This window comes from Aulonocara stuartgranti (assembly GCF_965226115.1).
Source record: "Aulonocara stuartgranti genome assembly, chromosome: 3".
Lineage (NCBI taxonomy): Eukaryota > Metazoa > Chordata > Actinopteri > Cichliformes > Cichlidae > Aulonocara > Aulonocara stuartgranti.
Genome location: NC_138941.1, coordinates 48,438,018 through 48,457,266, shown reverse-complemented (window position 1 = coordinate 48,457,266; position 19,249 = coordinate 48,438,018). Strand labels below are relative to the sequence as shown.

At 40.9% G+C, this 19,249-nt stretch overlaps 1 protein-coding gene across 3 annotated transcripts in view; it reads left to right on the top strand.

Moving 5' to 3' along the window:
• arhgap36 (Rho GTPase activating protein 36) overlaps positions 1-19,249 on the top strand; it is an 81,361-nt gene that overhangs the window by 48,761 nt on the left and 13,351 nt on the right. For all 3 annotated transcript variants that reach the window (XM_082528261.1, XM_082528263.1, XM_082528262.1), the window contains exon 3: positions 8,355-8,423. In XM_082528261.1, coding sequence (XP_082384387.1) covers positions 8,355-8,423 — 69 coding nt within the window. The remainder of the gene's footprint in view (positions 1-8,354; positions 8,424-19,249) is intronic.

Below are 19,249 nucleotides of genomic sequence, written 5' to 3'. Positions count from 1 at the left end.
AGCAGATGTGAAGAACTTAATTAACCGGAGAGGTTTGTGTAAGAAAAGCAGAACGTAAATCGATTATTTAACCTAACAGACTGTTTTATTTGTAGTAAATGACCATATAAGTGCATGTGTAAATGAACTAAAAGCTCACAGTGTATATATGCCTAAAGGTGATGTAATACAGTTATTAATACACTTAATCTGGAAAAAGAAAACCGGCTGCTGCCATCTATGAAAAACTGTGACGAGCTTAGAAAAGCTCATTTTATTTGCCTTAAAAATGACTCCTTCAGCTCTCACACATCTCAGTCACCAAGATTCTCTAAGCTCCAAATTGGATCAGTAAAAGTTAAAATGGCTGTCATTTTTTGTGTCCTGTGAGACAGTTTCCTCGGCCCGTCTCACAGACAAAGTGCTCTCTGAGTAAGTGTGGGAATATTCCTCCTCGGTTTCTCCCCTGGGCTGTAATCTCTCCAGGCCACCCAGTCTATTACAGTCTCAGCATCACCTCCCGTTGCGCTCCCTCCCTCCAGTCCGTCTTTTGTTGCTTTTTTTCCCTCCCCATCTCCGTACGTGTTTTCATTCCTCGCGTTTCATCTCACTTTTCTCTCTATGTGCCCGCTCCCTTTATTCTCTGGGTGCTTCATCCTGCTGGAACTGAAGGACAAATCGCTCCCATAAACCTTCTCCAGTGTGCTTGTACAGTTTGTATATATTCCACTCTCCATTTATTTTCGTGTGTGGCCCCCGTATGCAGGTATTTGAATGTTGTATGCATCACAAGTGTGGTTTTTAGTTTTGCTGGCAGGGTCCAAGGAATTCTTTGTGAAGTGTGTTGGTACTTGAGTGACAGATTTTTCTCTTATTTGGTGTGGTCTGGAGTTCATTCTCATGCCCTGTTTTATGAGTCGCTGCTCTGCAGGGACTGCAAACTAACTCTCTCTCCACTTCCTCTCGTTTTCCTTCTTTTTCTTTTTTGTCCTTTTATTACTTCCCTGGATCATTTCAGTCTTAAAACTCTTGGCTTTTTACCTGTAGTTGGATTTGTGCTTACGATCCTTAAATATTTATTAAACCAGGTGAGCGTCTTTGAGATGATGATTTTCTAGTCAGGTATAGCAGCAAGATATAAAAAGTTATGCATTAAAAAGAGTAAAAACTTTCAATGCTTTGATAATCTGAAATATATGAGCACGGGCTGCTTCACTGGTTACTCATTGTTAGTACTGGGTTGGTCCGCATTGGACTTCAGAACTGTCTTAATTCAACAAAATGCTGGAAACATGGAAACATTGACATGACAGAATCCCACAGTTGCTGCAGATTTATGGGCTGCACATCCATGATGCGAATCTCCTGTTCCACCACATCCCAAAAGTGCTCTGTTCGCTTGAGATCAAGTGACCGTGGAGGCCATTTGAGTACAGTGAACTCATTGTTGTGTTCAAGAAAGCAGTCTGAGATGATTTGAGTTTTGTGACATGGTTTGTTATCCTGCTGGAAGCAGCCATCAGAAGATGGGACACTGTGGTCATAAAGGGATGGATGTGGTCAGCAATAATACTTAGGCTGGAGTTTAAATGATGCTCTGTTGCCTGATAAAACATCGCCTCACTAGCCTCAGTTCTCTTTTCTTAGTTGACAGGAGTTACACACTTTGTGGTCTCTGCTGCTGCAGCACATCCCTTTCAAAGTTTACCTTGTTTCATTTTCAGAGATGCTCTTCTGCATACCTTTGTATGCACAAGTAGTTATTTGAGTTACTGTTGCCTACCTTCTTATCACCTTGAAGCAGTCTGACCATTCTCCTTTGGCCTCATCAGCCACCACCCATGTCTAAATGCACAGAGCTGATTAGCTGATATTTGTGTAAAGGAGCAGTTGAATAGGTATACCTAATGAAGTGGCAGTATATAATGAGCATACAGGCAGTCAGTGTAATTAGAAAGACCTGTCACCATGGTGACCACGGTGACATGTAGCCATGGTCATGTGACATGGGTGTTTTTAACCACACTTTGGAGCATTGTTTGAAACATCTATCAACCCATCCCCAGTGTCAGTTACTTGCCTCTGTGTTTCCTGCTTATGTTTACGTTAGTTTTGTATTTGGTTCCTATGCCTGCAACACATGAAAAAAAGAATACCACAGAGTAAAACATTGCTTAAAGTATGGGCTGTTCGAGGCAATTGACTCATATTATTGCATATTATTGCAGCCATGTTCATTGTGCATGTATGATCTGATGATTTTTAAGGCTCTAAGAACATAATTAAGCAAACCTAACAATCGGCTAACGCAACAGCATCTGTCCTGCCAGTATTGTTTCAGTTCAAAGTCACAGTGGTATTACTCACAAATAAGAAGTTAAAAGAATTATTTTACCAGAAGTCTCGGAGTAGATGGGAAGGATTCAGTGGTCCCTTGGCCCCCTGCATCCGGTGCACTTGATCTCAGGGGCTGCAAATATCAGTCACAGCCAAAAATGGTGAAGAGACAAACAAACAACAACCAAAATGGGATAGTAAACTGGGGTTAGGAGATAAAATCCAAAACAGTAGCCATGCATCTGTTCATCAGTAATAAATAAAGGTGGCCTGTTTAACAATCAGCTCAGACAAACAGTGTGACGTTGAGGTTCTGAACTTCTTAATCAGCCAGTCATAGATTGTAAAGTAGATCTGGCAGAGGTAGCAACATGCATGAAATGTTTCTGGTTGTTCATTAGGCCTGCAGGAGATTTTAGATACCTGTGATTGACATTGAATGCATCATTTTCCTTGATTTCCTCCGTCAAACATCTTCAGTCGGAGCGCAGGAAGGTAGCAGAGTCTTTTAAACATCAAAGCCTGGGCTGTTTATCCCCTCTTTGTTTTTGTCTTGTCTGTCACCTTATCTCCCTGTGAATGTGCATTATGTAATCATACACATGTACATGCACACACTCATCAGTAGCAGATCAGCCTCAGCTGGATGAGGCATGCGTTCAATGGGAGGGGCTGTGTGCTTTGGAAATAAACTTTAATTTCCTGCAGTCATGAGAATTTGACCTCTTTATCCCAGCAGCACACAGCAGTCTTCATTTGCTCCCTGCTACTTTCATTTTTTTTCTTATTTTTTTTGATTAAAGCAGGAAAAAAGAGGGAAAAGAATGTCCGTACTTTAAAGTGCCGCAAACAGGCCGGGCAGCATTACTTGCCATGAAGGTAACAGCAGTGATTCCTTAATAGGGAAAAGGTCTGACTTTGAATTAGTGATTTCTAAACAGCAGCTTTGCTAAAGCAAACAAAGGCTTCGTCCACACAAGCCAGAGTGTGAGGCTGTAGAGTTCCTAAAAATAAAAAATATCCCACTTGTAACAAAACATACACACCGTCAGATTTTCTGTTTTGGGGATGTAGTTCACAGTATTTTATTAAAAAAGTGCGAAGAGGAAGTAGAAATGTCAGCAGTGGTTGTTTTTCAGCTCTGACTGAAGTTAAGGGGAAAAACCCAGGCAGGGTAAACATTTAATCAGAGATCTTCCCCAAATTATTAGGTACACTCAAATGTTTGCATTGTCAGTTTTATGAAATTTATGAAAATGAGGTTTTACATCTATCCAAATATGAGCCAAGACCTTTATAGAAAGTGTAGGAGTCTATACAGTCTTTGCATTACAATATAAAGCACCTTAAGGTAACTGAAATGGTTGTTTTTGTCTTTTAGTTGACATAGAGTTTAAACAGAGGTTGTTTTTTTTGTTTTTTTGAAGAAATACTGTCAGGAGCCAAAAAGAAAGCTGTATAGCAATCAGCTATCATGTATTAAGCTAGCTTGCCAGTGTAAGTATTAGGTGTAAAAATTTAAATCGGTAAACAATCAGTAATCTTGACTATAATACGATGATTTCATTTCTTTTATGAAATTACGAGGCATGGTGGGGGGTACGATCGTGAAGCTTTACTAAACAATATCTGTATTTTGGTCACAAATACATTTATGTAAAATATATTTAAAATGTCAAAATTTAAATTGCATGAAAAAACAGGCGCGTAGTCGTACTGTGTCGCCTTAAATTGAATTTTCAAGGAACATCATAAATCTTTTCTCCATCCTTTTTTCTCATACTAAAGTAGATTTCAGTCTTAAAATCTTTTTTGGCAGAGCTCATTTTGTGTTTTGGCATTTTTTTACAATCACTTATTATCTTCAAAACACTTTTCCTCGATTTATTTACCTCTCTTTGTATCTTACTTATAGATACACACATGCAACAACAAATCTCCCTTCATCCAGCATGTCAAGGGCCATTAGACAGAGTGGGCTATTCCAAAACACTAAACAGACTCAGTCTATTGAAAAGGTTCTGCTCTTGTCTTGGAACTGAGGAAGAGGTGAAAGCAGAAGATAACAAGTGAGATGAAGAGGAAAAGAAAAAGTAAATGTCGTATTGAGGGTGAGCCTGATTGGTGGTGTCTGTTTAAAAGGACATATTACTTCCATGATCAAGGTTATAAGTATGGATTTAATACATTTATACTTACTCCACCACATACCTTTGATATACCAGCCTGGTCTCATAAAATATTCATTAAAATATATCTGTGAAGGTTCTCAGTCATCCAGGTCATCGTAGTCAAAGGAGCTTGCAAAGAAAAGCGTCTGGACTTCTTTAAGTTGCTTGAAGACGTTTCACCTCTCATCCGAGAAGCTTCTTCAGTTCTAAGGTCAAATGGTGGAGAGTCCCAGATATAAACCTAGTGGGAGTATCCCCCCACAGAGGGACAAAAGGACCCCCTGATGATCCTCTAATCGCCTGAGCCAAGGTGGGAAACTGGGCGTGGGTCCCAATCAGCCAGAGTTTCGGGTGAGTTCATTGTGAAACCTGGCCCCACCTTATCATGCGAATTCCTGAGATCAGATGGCCCAGGATGTGAGTGGGCGTTAAGGCGTCTGGGAAGGGATCTCAAAACTGGATTATAGATGGCAGAGAGTTGGTGTCGTAAACCCCCGCCTCTGTTCAAAGATGGTCGCTCACAGTGGACATAGATGGCTTCTTTCACTCCTCTTTCAAACCATCTGTCCTCTCTGTCCAAAATGTGAACATTGGCATCCTCGAAAGAGTGTCCTTTATCCTTAAGATGCATATGGACTGCTGAGTCTTGTCCTGTGGAGGTGGCTCTTCTGTGTTGTGCCATGCGCTTGTGAAGTGGCTGTTTGGTCTCTCCAATGTAGAGGTCTGAGCATTCCTCGCTGCACTGTACAGCATACGCCACATTGTTAAGTTTGTGTTTTGGCGTTTTGTCTTTCGGGTGAACCAGTTTCTGTCTGAGCGTGTTGCTGGGTCTGAAATGCACCGGGATGTCATGCTTGGAGAAAACTCTCCTGAGTTTCTCTGATACACCGGCTACATAGGGGATGACAATGTTGTTGCGTCTGTCCTTCTTATCCTCCCTCGCTGGTGTCTGATCTTCTTTTTTGTACCTCTTTGCTGACTTTAAGAACGCCCATTTAGGATAGCTGCACGTTTTGAGTGCTTCCTTTACATGTGTGTGTTCCTTCTTTTTCCTTCAGGTTTAGAGGGAACATGTTCTGCCCGGTGGTGTAGGGTCCTAATTACTCCAAGTTTGTGTTCCAGAGGGTGATGGGAGTCGAACAGGAGGTACTGGTCCGTGTGTGTGGGCTTCCGGTAAACTTAGATGTTGAGTTTGCCGTTCTCTTCAAAGTGCACAGCGCAGTCCAGGAAAGGCAAACAGTTGTCCTTTGTGTCTTCCCTGGTGAACTTGATGTTTTTATCCACAGCGTTAATGTGCGCAGTGAAGGATTCCACTTCTTGTGTCTTGATTTTGACCCAGGTGTCGTCTACATATCTGTACCAGTGGCTGGGTACTCTTCCTTTGAAAGAGCCAAGAGCCTTCCTTTCCACTTCCTCCATGTAAAGGTTGGCTACAATAGGTGACACGGGGGAGCCCATGGCACAGCCATGTTTTTGTCTGTAGAAGCCTTCGTTGTATTTGAAATATGTAGTGGTGAGGCAGAGGTCTAACAGTGTGCAGATCTGATCGGGTGTGAAGTTGGTCCTGTCCTCCAAGGAGCTGTCTTCTTGTAGTCGTTTTTTGACAGTCTCCACGGCCTCCGTGGTGGGTATGCAAGTGAAAAGAGAGACTACATCAAAGGACACCATGGTTTCATCTGGATCCAGGGTAAGTTTCTGGACCTTGTCGGTGAAGTCTCTCTTTTCACTTGCATACCCACCACAGAGGCCGTGGAGACTGTCAGAAAACGACTACAAGAAGACAGCTTCTTGGAGGACAGGACCAACTTCACACCCGATCAGATCTGCACACTGTTAGACCTCTGCGTCACCACTACATATTTCAAGTACAACGAAGGCTTTTACAGACAAAAACATGGCTGTGCCATGGGCTCCCCCGTGTCACCTATTGTAGCCAACCTTTACATGGAGGAAGTGGAAAGGAAGGCTCTTGGCTCTTTCAAAGGAAGAGTACCCAGCCACTGGTACAGATATGTGGACGACACCTGGGTCAAAATCAAGACACAAGAAGTGGAATCCTTCACTGCGTACATTAATGCTGTGGATAAAAACATCAAGTTCACCAGGGAAGACACAAAGGACAACTGTTTGCCTTTCCTGGACTGCGCTGTGCACATTGAAGAGAATGGCAAACTCAACATCTAAGTTTACCGGAAGCCCACACACACGGACCAGTACCTCCTCTTTGACTCCCATCACCCTTTGGAACACAAACTTGGAGTAATTAGGACCCAACACCACCGGGCAGAACATGTTCCCTCTAAGCCTGAAGGAAAAAGAAGGAACACACACATGTAAAGGAAGCACTCAAAACGTGCAGCTATCCTAAATGGGCGTTCTTAAAGTCAGCAAAGAGGCACAGAAAAGAAGACCAGACACCAGCGAGGGAGGATAAGAAGGACAGACGCAACAACATTGTCATCCCCTATGTAGCCGGTGTATCAGAGAAACTCAGGAGAGTTTTCTCCAAGCATGACATCCCGGTGCATTTCAGACCCAGCAACACGCTCAGACAAAAACTGGTTCACCCGAAAGACAAAACTCCAAAACACAGACTTAGCAGTCCATCTGCATCTTAAGGATAAAGGACACTCTTTCGAGGATGCCAATGTTCACATTTTGGACAGAGAGGACAGATGGTTTGAAAGAGGAGTGAAAGAAGCCATCTATGTCCACTGTGAGCGACCATCTTTGAACAGAGGCGGGGGTTTACGACACCAACTCTCTGCCATCTATAATCCAGTTTTGAGATCCCTTCCCAGATGCCTTAACGCCCACTCACATCCTGGGCCATCTGACCTCAGGAATTCGCATGATAAGGTGGGGCCAGGTTTCACAATGAACACACCTGAAACTCTGGCTGATTGGGACCCACACCCAGTTTCACACCTTGGCTCAGGCGATTAGAGGATCATCAGGGGTCCTTTTGTCCCTCTGTGGGGGGTTACTCCCACTAGGTTTATATCTGGGACTCTCCACCATTTGACCTTAGAACTGAAGAAGCTTCTCGGATGAGAGGTGAAACGTCTTCAAGCAACTTAAAGAAGTCCAGACGCTTTTCTTTGCAAGCTCCTTTGACTCATTAAAATATAATTAATTAGTTCGTGTTCATGTACACAAATCCAAACGAGTGCTGTTTAAAGCCTAAATCTAATTTAATGTCCCAATGAAATACTTCTTTTATATACAGGGAAGCAGACGAGGACAGTCAATACACCAATCAGGTTTTAAAAAACCCACCAGAAAAGGAAAATTCATAATTATTCATAATCAGAAATTAGTACATTAAAAATTGTGACAATTTTACATAATGCTGTAACACTGTTAGAAATTTATTTAGTTAAAAATTTTAAATGCTGGGTTTTAGATACACAGTTTTTTTGGGGGTTTAGTGTTCTCTCCGTGGGTCATGAAACTTGTTCTGAACTTTGTAACTCTTTCCCTGATCAACACACATCATATTATAAAAAGAGAAAAAAATCTAAAACTAATAGAAAAATTACAAAAACTAAATAATTTTCAGAAATAAAGACTTTTTTCTATTTAATACAGACTGCTGAAACAAAAAGCTAATCTACAGTGGAAATGAAGTAAAACTAAACTAATTCACTCTATAGTAAGGAGTACACAATGGATGGATGGATGGTAGTATTTGGGTTCATGTACAGATAAAAGCTGGTGATGGGCACATCTCATTGATGTACAACAGTAACAAAAGACAGACATCCCAGACCGACTGTGACACAGACTTCATTGTTCAAACTAAAGCAAACACATACTTGAGCACCACAAACTGTATTGACTGTGACCTTTTCTTTCTTCCCACAGAAACTCACAAGCGAAGAAAATCTCTGCGCAGGAAGTTTGACTCCTTTTCAAAGGAAAAAAAAGAGCGAGGTGAGTTCATGAAACCCCAAACCATAGAATTGGGTAAACACGATCCCGTCTGCGGCTATAAACTGTGAATGTGTTTCCCCACAGGCTGTTACGCTAAATATTATCATCAAACACAATGTCCCTTCTGTCCGCTGAAGCTACATAACCACATACACCACTGGAGTCCAGTGGCTTTTACCACCACTAACCACTAATAGCCACACATACTTGAAACACTGTTTAAAAAGAACGAGTGGATCAGGAATGAACTCTAAATCCTGGAAGTTTCACTTAGCTGGTGCTTCATTGTTTTTATAACCGCAAGTGAATAATGAATGAACAAACTGCAAGTTTAACTTCTTTAGTAGAGCTATAAGTATCATCTACAATATGTTTGGGATTTTTTTTGCAACAAATGATTACATTTAAACCAAAAACACAAAGAAACTAACAAAGTTAGACTAACAAAATGAAGAACCCCATTTGCACACATTATTTTTTATAATTGTGTTTTTCTGGGTACAAACAAAGTGGAAAAGGGATTTGAATCTGGAACTTTTGGATATTATGAATTGGTTTTTGGATCTTTGATCTACATTTGTGGCATGTGTGCTTCCTCACACCCCTCTTTTGGAGTATTTAGTTAAGTCCATGAAAGCCTGCTCTTTTGAGTCTGAGTCCACTTGGCCTTCGGTGTGAAGTAGTATGAAATCTGATTATTTTTGCCAGATCAGATATTATCCAGTTCTAAACGTGATTTCCATTCTCAGCAGAAATGGAGGAAGGTTTCATATTTCTTCAAGCCTTTGAATTTTCTGAGGGGACCCGTGACTTTCTGCTTTGATTTCCTCCACATTTCTTTTGAACTGCCACCTTGCCATTGTGGTTAAAAAGAGTAAAAGATATACAGAGTCTCATCTCTGCAGATCAAATAATACTTTTAATTTCCTGGGGCTATGGTGCTGGCAATCTTTTTGTTAAGCAATGCGATAACAACACTTTCTCCAAGTCAAAGCGTTTGCTGTGTTGGATGAGACGCTTGTATTTTTAACATGCTGCTCTGTTGTTTTTCTTGTAGACTCAAGCCCCGTATTTGGTCATCATTCTCTGCCTCTACTTTTTATTGGCGCTATTCATGCGTAGCACATCATTCGACTGAGATTTTAAAAATTACAGTGCACACTACAGCCTTGGAAACAAAACATTGAAGAGCTTATGGAATAATCACACAGAGGCCTACTAAGGTTTAGACCATTAAGGACTTTTTCATAGCCAGTAATCCAAACCAATCAACATGGTAATGACTAACCTTATGTTGCAGATGAGCTCATCTCAGATGTACGAAAAAGTCCATTTTTGGTGTCTCCTCCCTGTTATATGATGGCGTTTGAATGTGCCAATCAAGGACCCTCAGCGTTTACGTTTATTGAAGACAATTTAACCTTCATCCTACCCAGTGCTCATGTTTTTATATTAGTGTTGTCAGTGTTAATCTCGTTAAAATGACGTTAACGCCATAACTGCATTAACTTGGCAAACCTCGGTTAGCGAGTTATGGCGGATCGACCCACGCACGGGGCAATCCACCATAACTCGCTAACGGCGGTTTGCCGCGTTAGTTTATATTAGCAATAGTTTATATTAGTCTAACCAAAGCTCTCCTACTAACCAACTATAACCCAACTTCACTAACCCTCCAAACATCACTGATATTTGGTTTTCCATCTTCATTTACTTCCAGATTTATAGCAATTTATAGCAAAGTTCTAGCTAGCTAGCTGGCTTCCTGTCAAGGCCTCAGTCACACAAACCCAGAAACCAATCAGCGATCATCTTATAACCTCAAATAGGTGGCATAAATAGGTGTGCATTCCCCAACTAGTTAGCAAGTGATTGCCGGCTTTTTGCTGTTTGCGATCAATTTCACACTAGCAACTGCCAGCAACCACTACATAATTTCCTCTGGTAACCAGCAGTTGCTGGGGGGGATGGTGACTGGCATTAAGGCCTGTGTTAATAGCACTCAGGGAATACATAATCCCAGAGGAATACACACTTTTTGCTTAACGACCAGTGGTTGCCAGATGTTCACCAACTGGTCCTTAGACCTGGACCGTGTTACTGGGACCAAACTTCTAGCCCCTCTAAACATCATAGATCCTTTTTTTAAGGATGACTAGATGTTAAAGTTTATTGTCACACCTGGGAGCCACATTAATCTTTTTATTGGAGCTGAAAGAATTTGGACTGTTTTTAACTCTTAATGGTGTTTCACTGTTTGTGTTTATGGAAACTGAAGCAACTTTTTAGACCCTGAAATTACCAATAACATCAGACTAGAGAAGCAGATAGTTTGCTTGTTGAACAAAACAAATTTGAGGCTTTTTGTACTTCTCTGTATTGATTTTTTCATTTCATCTTCTCTTTGGCTTTCTTTGATTTGCTCCTGACCTTTTTTCCCTTCTTCTTGTGTTTTTTTTCCTTCTCCACTTCTTCTTTCATCTTCCTGCTCTAACCCATGTGACAAATCAGATGTTAGCGTGACCTCTCAGAAAAAGATGTTCTCTTTTCTCAGGTGATTATCGCAGCAGGGCGAGATACGAGCCAAAATGCCCAACACTACACAGCACATGCATTGACTGGCTGTCTACGCAGCTCTTTAAAGCCTGCCTCCAGCCTTGTACACACAGTGACTTAGCTCTAGTTAACCCTGCTAATGAAAACACAGAACATTGGGACCTGGCAGCTTTCCTGTTGGCTCTGCTCCTCTACTACTAAAGGCAGGACTGCGTCAAGTAACGGATTACAGAGTGACAATTGTGATCTGCTTGGCATTCGTGTATGGTTGATCATAATGCAGTGAACCAGTAGTTTCTATGTAATTTTCCCAAGCAATAGTTTAAACTGTTGATTCCTAGGAAAATACTTTACAGAGGACAGCCTGTGTTTTTAAAGTCTAATGCTCCAGGAGGTTGGATATTATCACCCAGCTGTTCCTCTGCTAAATATATCCACTCTGTTTTTTTAAGTAACAGATGTTGACCCGAGTACCAGACGTATTTAGGGAGAAAAGAAAAGAAATTCCTGAACTGTAACACTTTGACACAAGCATCTCCCTTCCTGGCAGATTTTTTTTTTATCAACAATTCAGCACATATTAAGACACATTATAAAAAGAGATATTTTGGTTGTAGTTAGTGCAGTGTTTTAAATGATTCTAATTCAGTCTTCTGCTTTGGTGATGGTGGTGTATTTGCTGGGTTTCTATCTATAACTTGAAATTACTCTAATTTTGTTGCTGTTTTTATTTAAGTGAAAGCACACTTGTGCATTGTGTGTAACTGAAATCTGCTGGGCTGATCTGACAGAGTTAATTAAAAAAAAAAAACGTAATTAAATCATGTGTTCTAGTTGACATAATACAATTATAATTAAGTTGTTCTAACAGTTCTGTTTTTGGTGAAGATTCCTCTGTATTCATATTTTGTTTTTCAGCTCTTAACGTTTATTTAACCAGGAGATGGGACTCTTGAGATTTAATATTTTTAAATTTGTGGAGGGATGGAGTGGAGCCAGTAGTCAGTCCAAGATTCTTGCACAAGATCAGCCCAGTTCAGCAACAGTTCAGTCTCTATCTTGTAGGTTTATCACTGATATGTTTCTTATTTGCCTCCTCAGTAAAATCAAGGACTCAGTGAACATCTGCTGAGCTTCTGTCTACTCCCTTCTTTTCTTGCTTTCTCTCAGCATCGGACTCATCTTTACTCACTAGTGTTAACAGTCTGGAAAACCATAGCAGAATTACTATAATGCAAATAGCTAGAGAACTATAGACTTGAAAACTCAAATTTCTTATTTCATATTATTTACATCTGTGTGACTTCAAATATATAACATTACTAGTTAATGAGCCTTGAGCCTTTATGAAAGAAAACATGTAGATACTTTTCCCACTACTTCACAACCCTCTTCTAAACGCTCGAACCTCTTCTAAACGTCTTGCTAATCTGGCTGCCCTTCTGTGAGAAGCAACACTTCCCTGCTGCCACAGATAGCTATTAAATCATCAAGTGTTTACTTTAAACAAGCAAACGCTTCCAGTGCAAGCTGCTAACCCCATCACGGTTGGCTTGTGATGCCAGCAAACATGGCCAAATGTCAGGAGTGACTGTACCTCCAAGCAGACGTCAGGACTCAGGACCGAAGAGTAAGCCCCGGCTTACAGATCAAATACAGCGTAAGGCACATCATCAAAAGGTGACATCTTTTCAGTGGATAAAGCCCGTTCCTGTTGACACGCAATGTTGTGTTTCTTTGTGTAGTGTGTTTTCAGAGAAAATCAGTTTCAACTCAGTGTGTCATAAAATTAGAGGTAAATATGATCATTACTGTTACCATTGCATGCTGTATCATCAAATTATACATGCTTACAAAGCGCTGAAGATTTTAAAAAGTTCCCGAGTCGAACTGTCTGTCAGACCTTGCCATATGTTGGGGTTTATGTTTTACTTCTTTTGGGGGCAACTGTTTACCATCAGCACTTTAAAAATAAGTACTTTGGTGTAATCTTAATTGAGATTTTAGACTCTTAACTAGTTTGACTATAAAAATATTTGTATGACTGATCCAGGAAAAGTCTTTGAATGAGTGAATGATTTGGATTTTTCATGTTCTTTACCAACAATAAACTATTTTAAATTATACCGTACTTACCCAGTTTTAAAGAGTAAAGATCTCCTTTTTATTTAGTGCCTGGAGGAGAAGAGGCTGTACAAACTGCAGAGTGAATCCTTCACGTAGTAAACAGCTAGCATCTAGTGTTGCCAAGAAACAGCCGATAAGATTTTTCAGCCTAATTTTATCATGTTTATTAGCTGGAATGGGTTGATATCTGTTTAGCAACTAAAAACAAGTTAGAGTTTAAGTGAATGGTGACCTGCTGTGTAAACAGCTGTGTAATACTTCACAATCTGTTGCGCTAATTACCTTGTAGCTCTGCTCTAGCTTGCACATGTGGCCACAAGCTAATAATAGCTGGCAGCTAGTCAGCAAGGCACTTATCAAAGGGCTGCTCACTACAAAACCTTAAAAACAGGTGTTTTATTTATTTTTTTTATTTTATTTAGAGCTTTTATTTAGAGCCCTCTAAACAAATTTAAACAAATCTTCATGATCTGTGTAGTATGTTAACACTATTGGAAGTAAAAGTCACTTGAACTCCAATTTTGAAAACACAACTTTCTTTCTTTCTTTTTTTTCTTTTTTTTTTTTATAAAGCTCTGACTCGTATTATGAGTATGAGTCTGTGGTCTCGGAGAGAGTCCTGTAACTCTGTCTGCAAAATACAGTATATAATGACCAATGTTGCCCAATTGATTACCCTGGCATTTCTCCTGCGGCGTTGCTATCAGTGTGTGAAGAGTGGGAGAAGAGGGTTGCATTGACAATCCTCTTAATATCACCAACCATTCCCATTTTATTCCGGTGTATCCATATAAATGGCCCACCCTGTATAGTGACTGCAGCTGTTTACCTAAAAATGCAGCCAAAGCGTTTTTTTAAAAAACATTTCAAACAGAAAAATTTACACAACATTTACAGAACAATCAGCTGTTCTGCATCAAATCTGATGCCACACAAATTATTTGTGCCACTCCAAAAAACAATTTCTGTCCACTATGAGATAAAGGAGAACAACAGCCTGATGCAGGCCTGACAACAGGAGATGTATCACTGCTGTAACACCTGTAACATTCAGCAGTCGCCTCAATGTTCTGACACACACAACAAAACTATTGACTACACTACACACTAACGACACAAGATTTGCGCTAAACGTCGCAAATGTCTCACATCTCAAAACACCGCCGTCACTCCTAAAACGTCCCGCTTTCTAAACAACTAAATGCCATGTTTTGATTGGTCGACATGGTATATTTTTACATCAATAGGAAAAGGTGGGGTTTTTGTTTTTGCTCACAGGCGGGGAGTGCTTTTGAGCGTTTTCCTTATAAAACACAGTTTTTACTGTTTCTTCCCGCAGTAAATATAAACGTTGGAAAAAAAACCCCATTGCATATATATATATATATTTTATCATAACTCTGGTTTTACGTGGCCTATCAACACAATTTAAAAACTGGTGTAAAATCCACATTTTTTCCGTCAATTGTTCCGTCTGTCCTGCTCACATCTCCAATGGTTGTACATGTTGTCATTAACGTGGCTTCACTCCACATCAGCCACATAAGGACGCTGTCATAGCCTGTCAACAACGTTGATTAGCTGCGTATATACGAATGTGAATCGCATCATTGGCTGGACTATGGGATAAGGCGGCATCGTTCTAAACACATACAGGAGCAGCCAGTCACTTACTGACTAACACTGCAAAACAGAATTGTTAACGTTTTAATTTTAATTTCAATTCAGGTTAGATTTTTTTTTTGTGCGCAGCACAGATTTTCTGTGCGCAGAGACTGTGCCAGCAGTGCGCAATTGCACATGCGCGCAGCTTAGAGGGAACATTGGAGCTGAGTAAAATGTGAGTATAAATTAAATGGAGAAGTTTTGCTCACTCCCAATTTTGTCTTTTGGTTTCATTAAAGTAATGTAAATAGTAATTCCTCCTTTGATCTGAGCAATGCAGCTCTGCAGAATAAACTCCCCACAGAACCTGAGTTATTTCAGGCTGAGTCCATCCTGCATCCTTAAGCCCTCACAGGGCATCCTGCCAGTCTGATTTGCCTCTCTGACCTGCTCGGGACTCTCCGGGTGAGACTGTGCACGTGTGCATCCATGTGTTTCCATTCAAACAATCGTGTGCATGTTCACGATTCTTGAATGTGAGTGTGTTAAGTAGATAGAACCTAAATAATCTGCTTCCTGTTTCATGTGTGTGAAACACATGTCAGCTCAGTGGACCGCTGCTCCTCCACACTGAAAGGAGTCGGCTGAGGTGGTTCAGGCATCTGATTAGGAGGCCTCCAGAATGCCGAGGTGTTCCCTGCATGTTCTATCACGAGGAGGTCCTAGGGTAGATCCAGGACACCCTGGAGCAGTTACACATTTTTGTGTGGCTACATCTGGTATACTCCTGGGCACTACTGGCAGAGAGCCAACAAGCACTTTTTGTACCGTTTGGTGTTTTTTTCTTCTCATGCACAAAATATCCAGATTCTTTTTAGGCAATGCATCTTTTTATCATGAAATAACAACTACATTTTGGCTTTATCACTTTTTGATCCTGATCAAAGAGTCACCAGACTGAATGTCTAACTGGGCCTTCACTAAGGTGGGTGCCAGATAAACAGTCTATGCTTAACCTCGGGAGTGGTAGCATAGTGAGACATTTACATTTGGAGCTGATATGTCGAGGAGGAAACTGACGACAGTGACCTCACTCGTACCGTGTTTACCTGCGTGAGCGTGTCTGCTGTAAGCCCGTATCAGTCTGAGTTTGATGTCTGCTGTGTGGCTGCTCTAACAGGATTATCCTGCTCCCAACATTCTGTCTATTCTTACACCGCTTGTCTACTTAAACCTCTTATCCGTTGTGCGAGGAGCTGTGCGATTACGGCGTTCACAGGCTAACAAGTTCATTTCATCATCGCCTATAAACAGACCCTTTAGTTGCCTTGATTCGATTTATCAGTCATTATCTCTGCACTGCTGTAAGCATCCCTGTAATCTCTGCTCCTCCAGGTTCTCACACTCCTGAGTTCCCTCAGTGTTTTGTTAATAACAACTGTGCATTTTAATAAAGATCTGCATCGAGCACTAAAGGCATGGCACACACAATACCTGCATCAGGGGTGGGGAACTCCAGCCCTCGAGGGCCGGTGTCCTGCAGGTTTTAGATCTCACCCTGGGTCAGCACACCTGAATCAAATGACTAGTTCATTACCAGGCCTCTGGAGAACTTCAAGACATGTTGGTGAGTTAATTTAGCCATTTAAATCAGCTGTGTTGGATCAAGGACACAACTAAAACCGGTCCTTGAGGCCTGGAGTTGCCCACCCCTGCTCTACATGTCACTCCTATGTAGTGTAATAAGAGGGAAACAGGCCTTCTTGGTGTTTGTGCTGATGTTGGGGCTTTAGCCTATCCTGTGCACTGGAGAAGACAGAAAATGTTTGATTATTTCAGTTCAGGCCATCTATGCTGTCCTTCTCTTTCATGTTTCTGCAGCAACTTTTGTCTAACTTTTCAATCAACTAGTATTGTACCTACACAAATGCAGTACTAGATCTGAGGCTACAAGTCTTGTCTTTTGGAGGACTGCACACAAGAACATCTGCATTGGTTGTGTATTCACAGACCATTGTAATGAGTGTTGCTTCGATTTACGTGTGTTGTTTGTGCCGATAGCCCATCACATCATGTTATGGGAATATACTGAGAGAGTGAGGTTGTTTCATTTGACATCAAAGTGAAGTTGATCATGACAGTGATTGTTTACCCTGTTGTGTGTGAATGAATATCAGTCACTAACATGGAACTTGGTTCATGCTATTTGCTAATCAGAGCTTTGTCAGCGTCATTAACAGTATAATAGATGGACATTGCCACAATGACATCACCGAGGTTTGCGAAATCCCATTATATCCCTGAGATGATGTTTTTGGCTGACCACTTTATCAGTTAGTGAGTTAGTTCAACTCATCAGCCAATGAGCTGGATCATCCTCCTTTCAGTATTTTTATTTTCCCGCTGACTTCTAGATAACCAGAAGTGTTTCTGCAAGTAAACTGGCTTTACTTTTCAGACCTGGGATGTACGTCCATCTCTCTGCTGTATATTATCAGCTTGCCTTGTGATTCAAATTTCAAATTCAAATTCAAATTCAAATTTTATTTTTATTCGTTGGCTACTATGACTGCAGCACCGGCAAACATATTTGCTCTCCCATACATTAGACAGGCCCATCTCAAACTTTTAAAGTAACACATACACTCCTGTGAAAAGTACACCCCAGCGATTCAGCAGCTTGTAGAGGCGCCTTTAACAGCAATAACTTGAAGGAATCATTTCCGTTTCAGTTTGTGAGTCTCTCACGTCGTTGTGGAGGATTTTTTTTTCTTCTTTACAGCGTTGCTTCGGTTCATTGAAGTTTACATGCATGCATTTAAGGTCTTTCTTTACTTTTTCAGCCATTCTGTTGTAGATTGGCTGTTGTGCCTGGGATCATTGTACTGTTGTATGATTCAGTTTCAGCCAACTTTTAGCTGCCAGACAGATGGGCTCATATTTGGCTCTAGAATACTTTGGTATGCTGAGAAGTTCATGGCTGAATAAACAATTACAAGGTGCCCGCAGCCTGTGGCAGACTGCTGTGTAAACACATAGTGAGTGAAGAAGAAATACTTAGTAGGGCTGTGCAATATGACCAAAATCTCATATCCCGATATTAAATCATCTATCGTCCGATATCGATATAAATCACAAAAATGTAACATTTTCTGTAAATTCTGTGAATCTCGGGCAGCTCAACTTGCGTGAAGTGTTTCCAGCTGCGCGTCATGTAGCTGGAGTTGAGCGTTTTAACAGATCCATGAAACAATACATTTTTAGACATAAGTTGTAACAGCCGCCGTTTTCTTTGTGAGTATTTATTACACGGCGTGCTGCAGTTTGCCTGTTCTAAAGTTTCAGTCTAAGGTTTATTTTTTAGCACCTGACGGCTCTTTTTTGCTTCTCATCCGTAAATACTCTGCATCTTTCACGTGATTCAGTTTATTTTGAAAAGTCTCAACAGGATCTTGAACTTTATTGTGAAAGGTTTGTGTGAAAAATAAAGAAGCAGATACGCGGTGGTTTTACCGTTGTTGTTGCTAACAACAACGCATAAACACAGACGCTTGTCCGTTCATAGTGTGGTTATATTAAATATAAGAGAAAGAGAGAACTTTAAGAAATTAATATAGCCACTACAATGACCATCAAAACGATGGAAAAAATGTTGCAGTAAACAGTTTATTTTGCGACACCACGAAACAAACGATAGCGTAAAATGAAACGATAGATGTTTTTATATCGTCAGCCGATATATATCGTTATATCGAACAGCCCTAATTAGGGATGGGTATCGTTTAGGTTTTATCCGATACCGGTGCCAAATCGGTACTTTTGAAACGGTGCCGGTGCTTAAACGGTGCTCGAACCGGTGCTTAAAGAATGGAGAACACAAACTTTGTCCAAAAACCTCTCATGTTCAGCTGTTTGTTTGTTTTTTTTGTAAAAAGATAACAATGTTAGCCTTTTCTGCAGCTATGGGGCATATATGGTATCACTCTTGGCTGGAAGCAGTGCTTAAACAATGGAAAAAAAACACAAACTTTGTCCAAAACCTCTCATGTTCAGCTGTTTTCCACTTTTTCTTTGGTCATTTTAGCCTTTTTGGCCAGGGTGAAGGGAGTATCTGCCATCAAACAAGAGGACAGCCGCATGTAGCTATGATGATGTTTGCTAGCTCACCTTACATGCATTAATGTAATAACATGGTTAGCCTACTCAACATAAATTACACTCGAACAACATTAAGCGACTCACGCAGAGAAGAACGGCTGCTGCTGCATCAATATCCTCATCATTTCTGCTACACTGGCAGGGCTAGGGGCCAGGACTCTATTCTTCGGGTTTTTGGGGGATGTTGCTCCGGGTCCGATAACTGGCAACCCACCCAACGTGCACAGTGTGAGGTCTCGCAGCAAGCTATCAAATACGGCGCATTTCTCGGCTTTAAAAAAAAACCGCTATGCGTCGCCAGGTGTTTCATCGGATTTGAGGTGTTACCTCCTTTGACAGTATCACAGTATCAGCTTAAAGCACTTGTTGCAGGCTGCTGA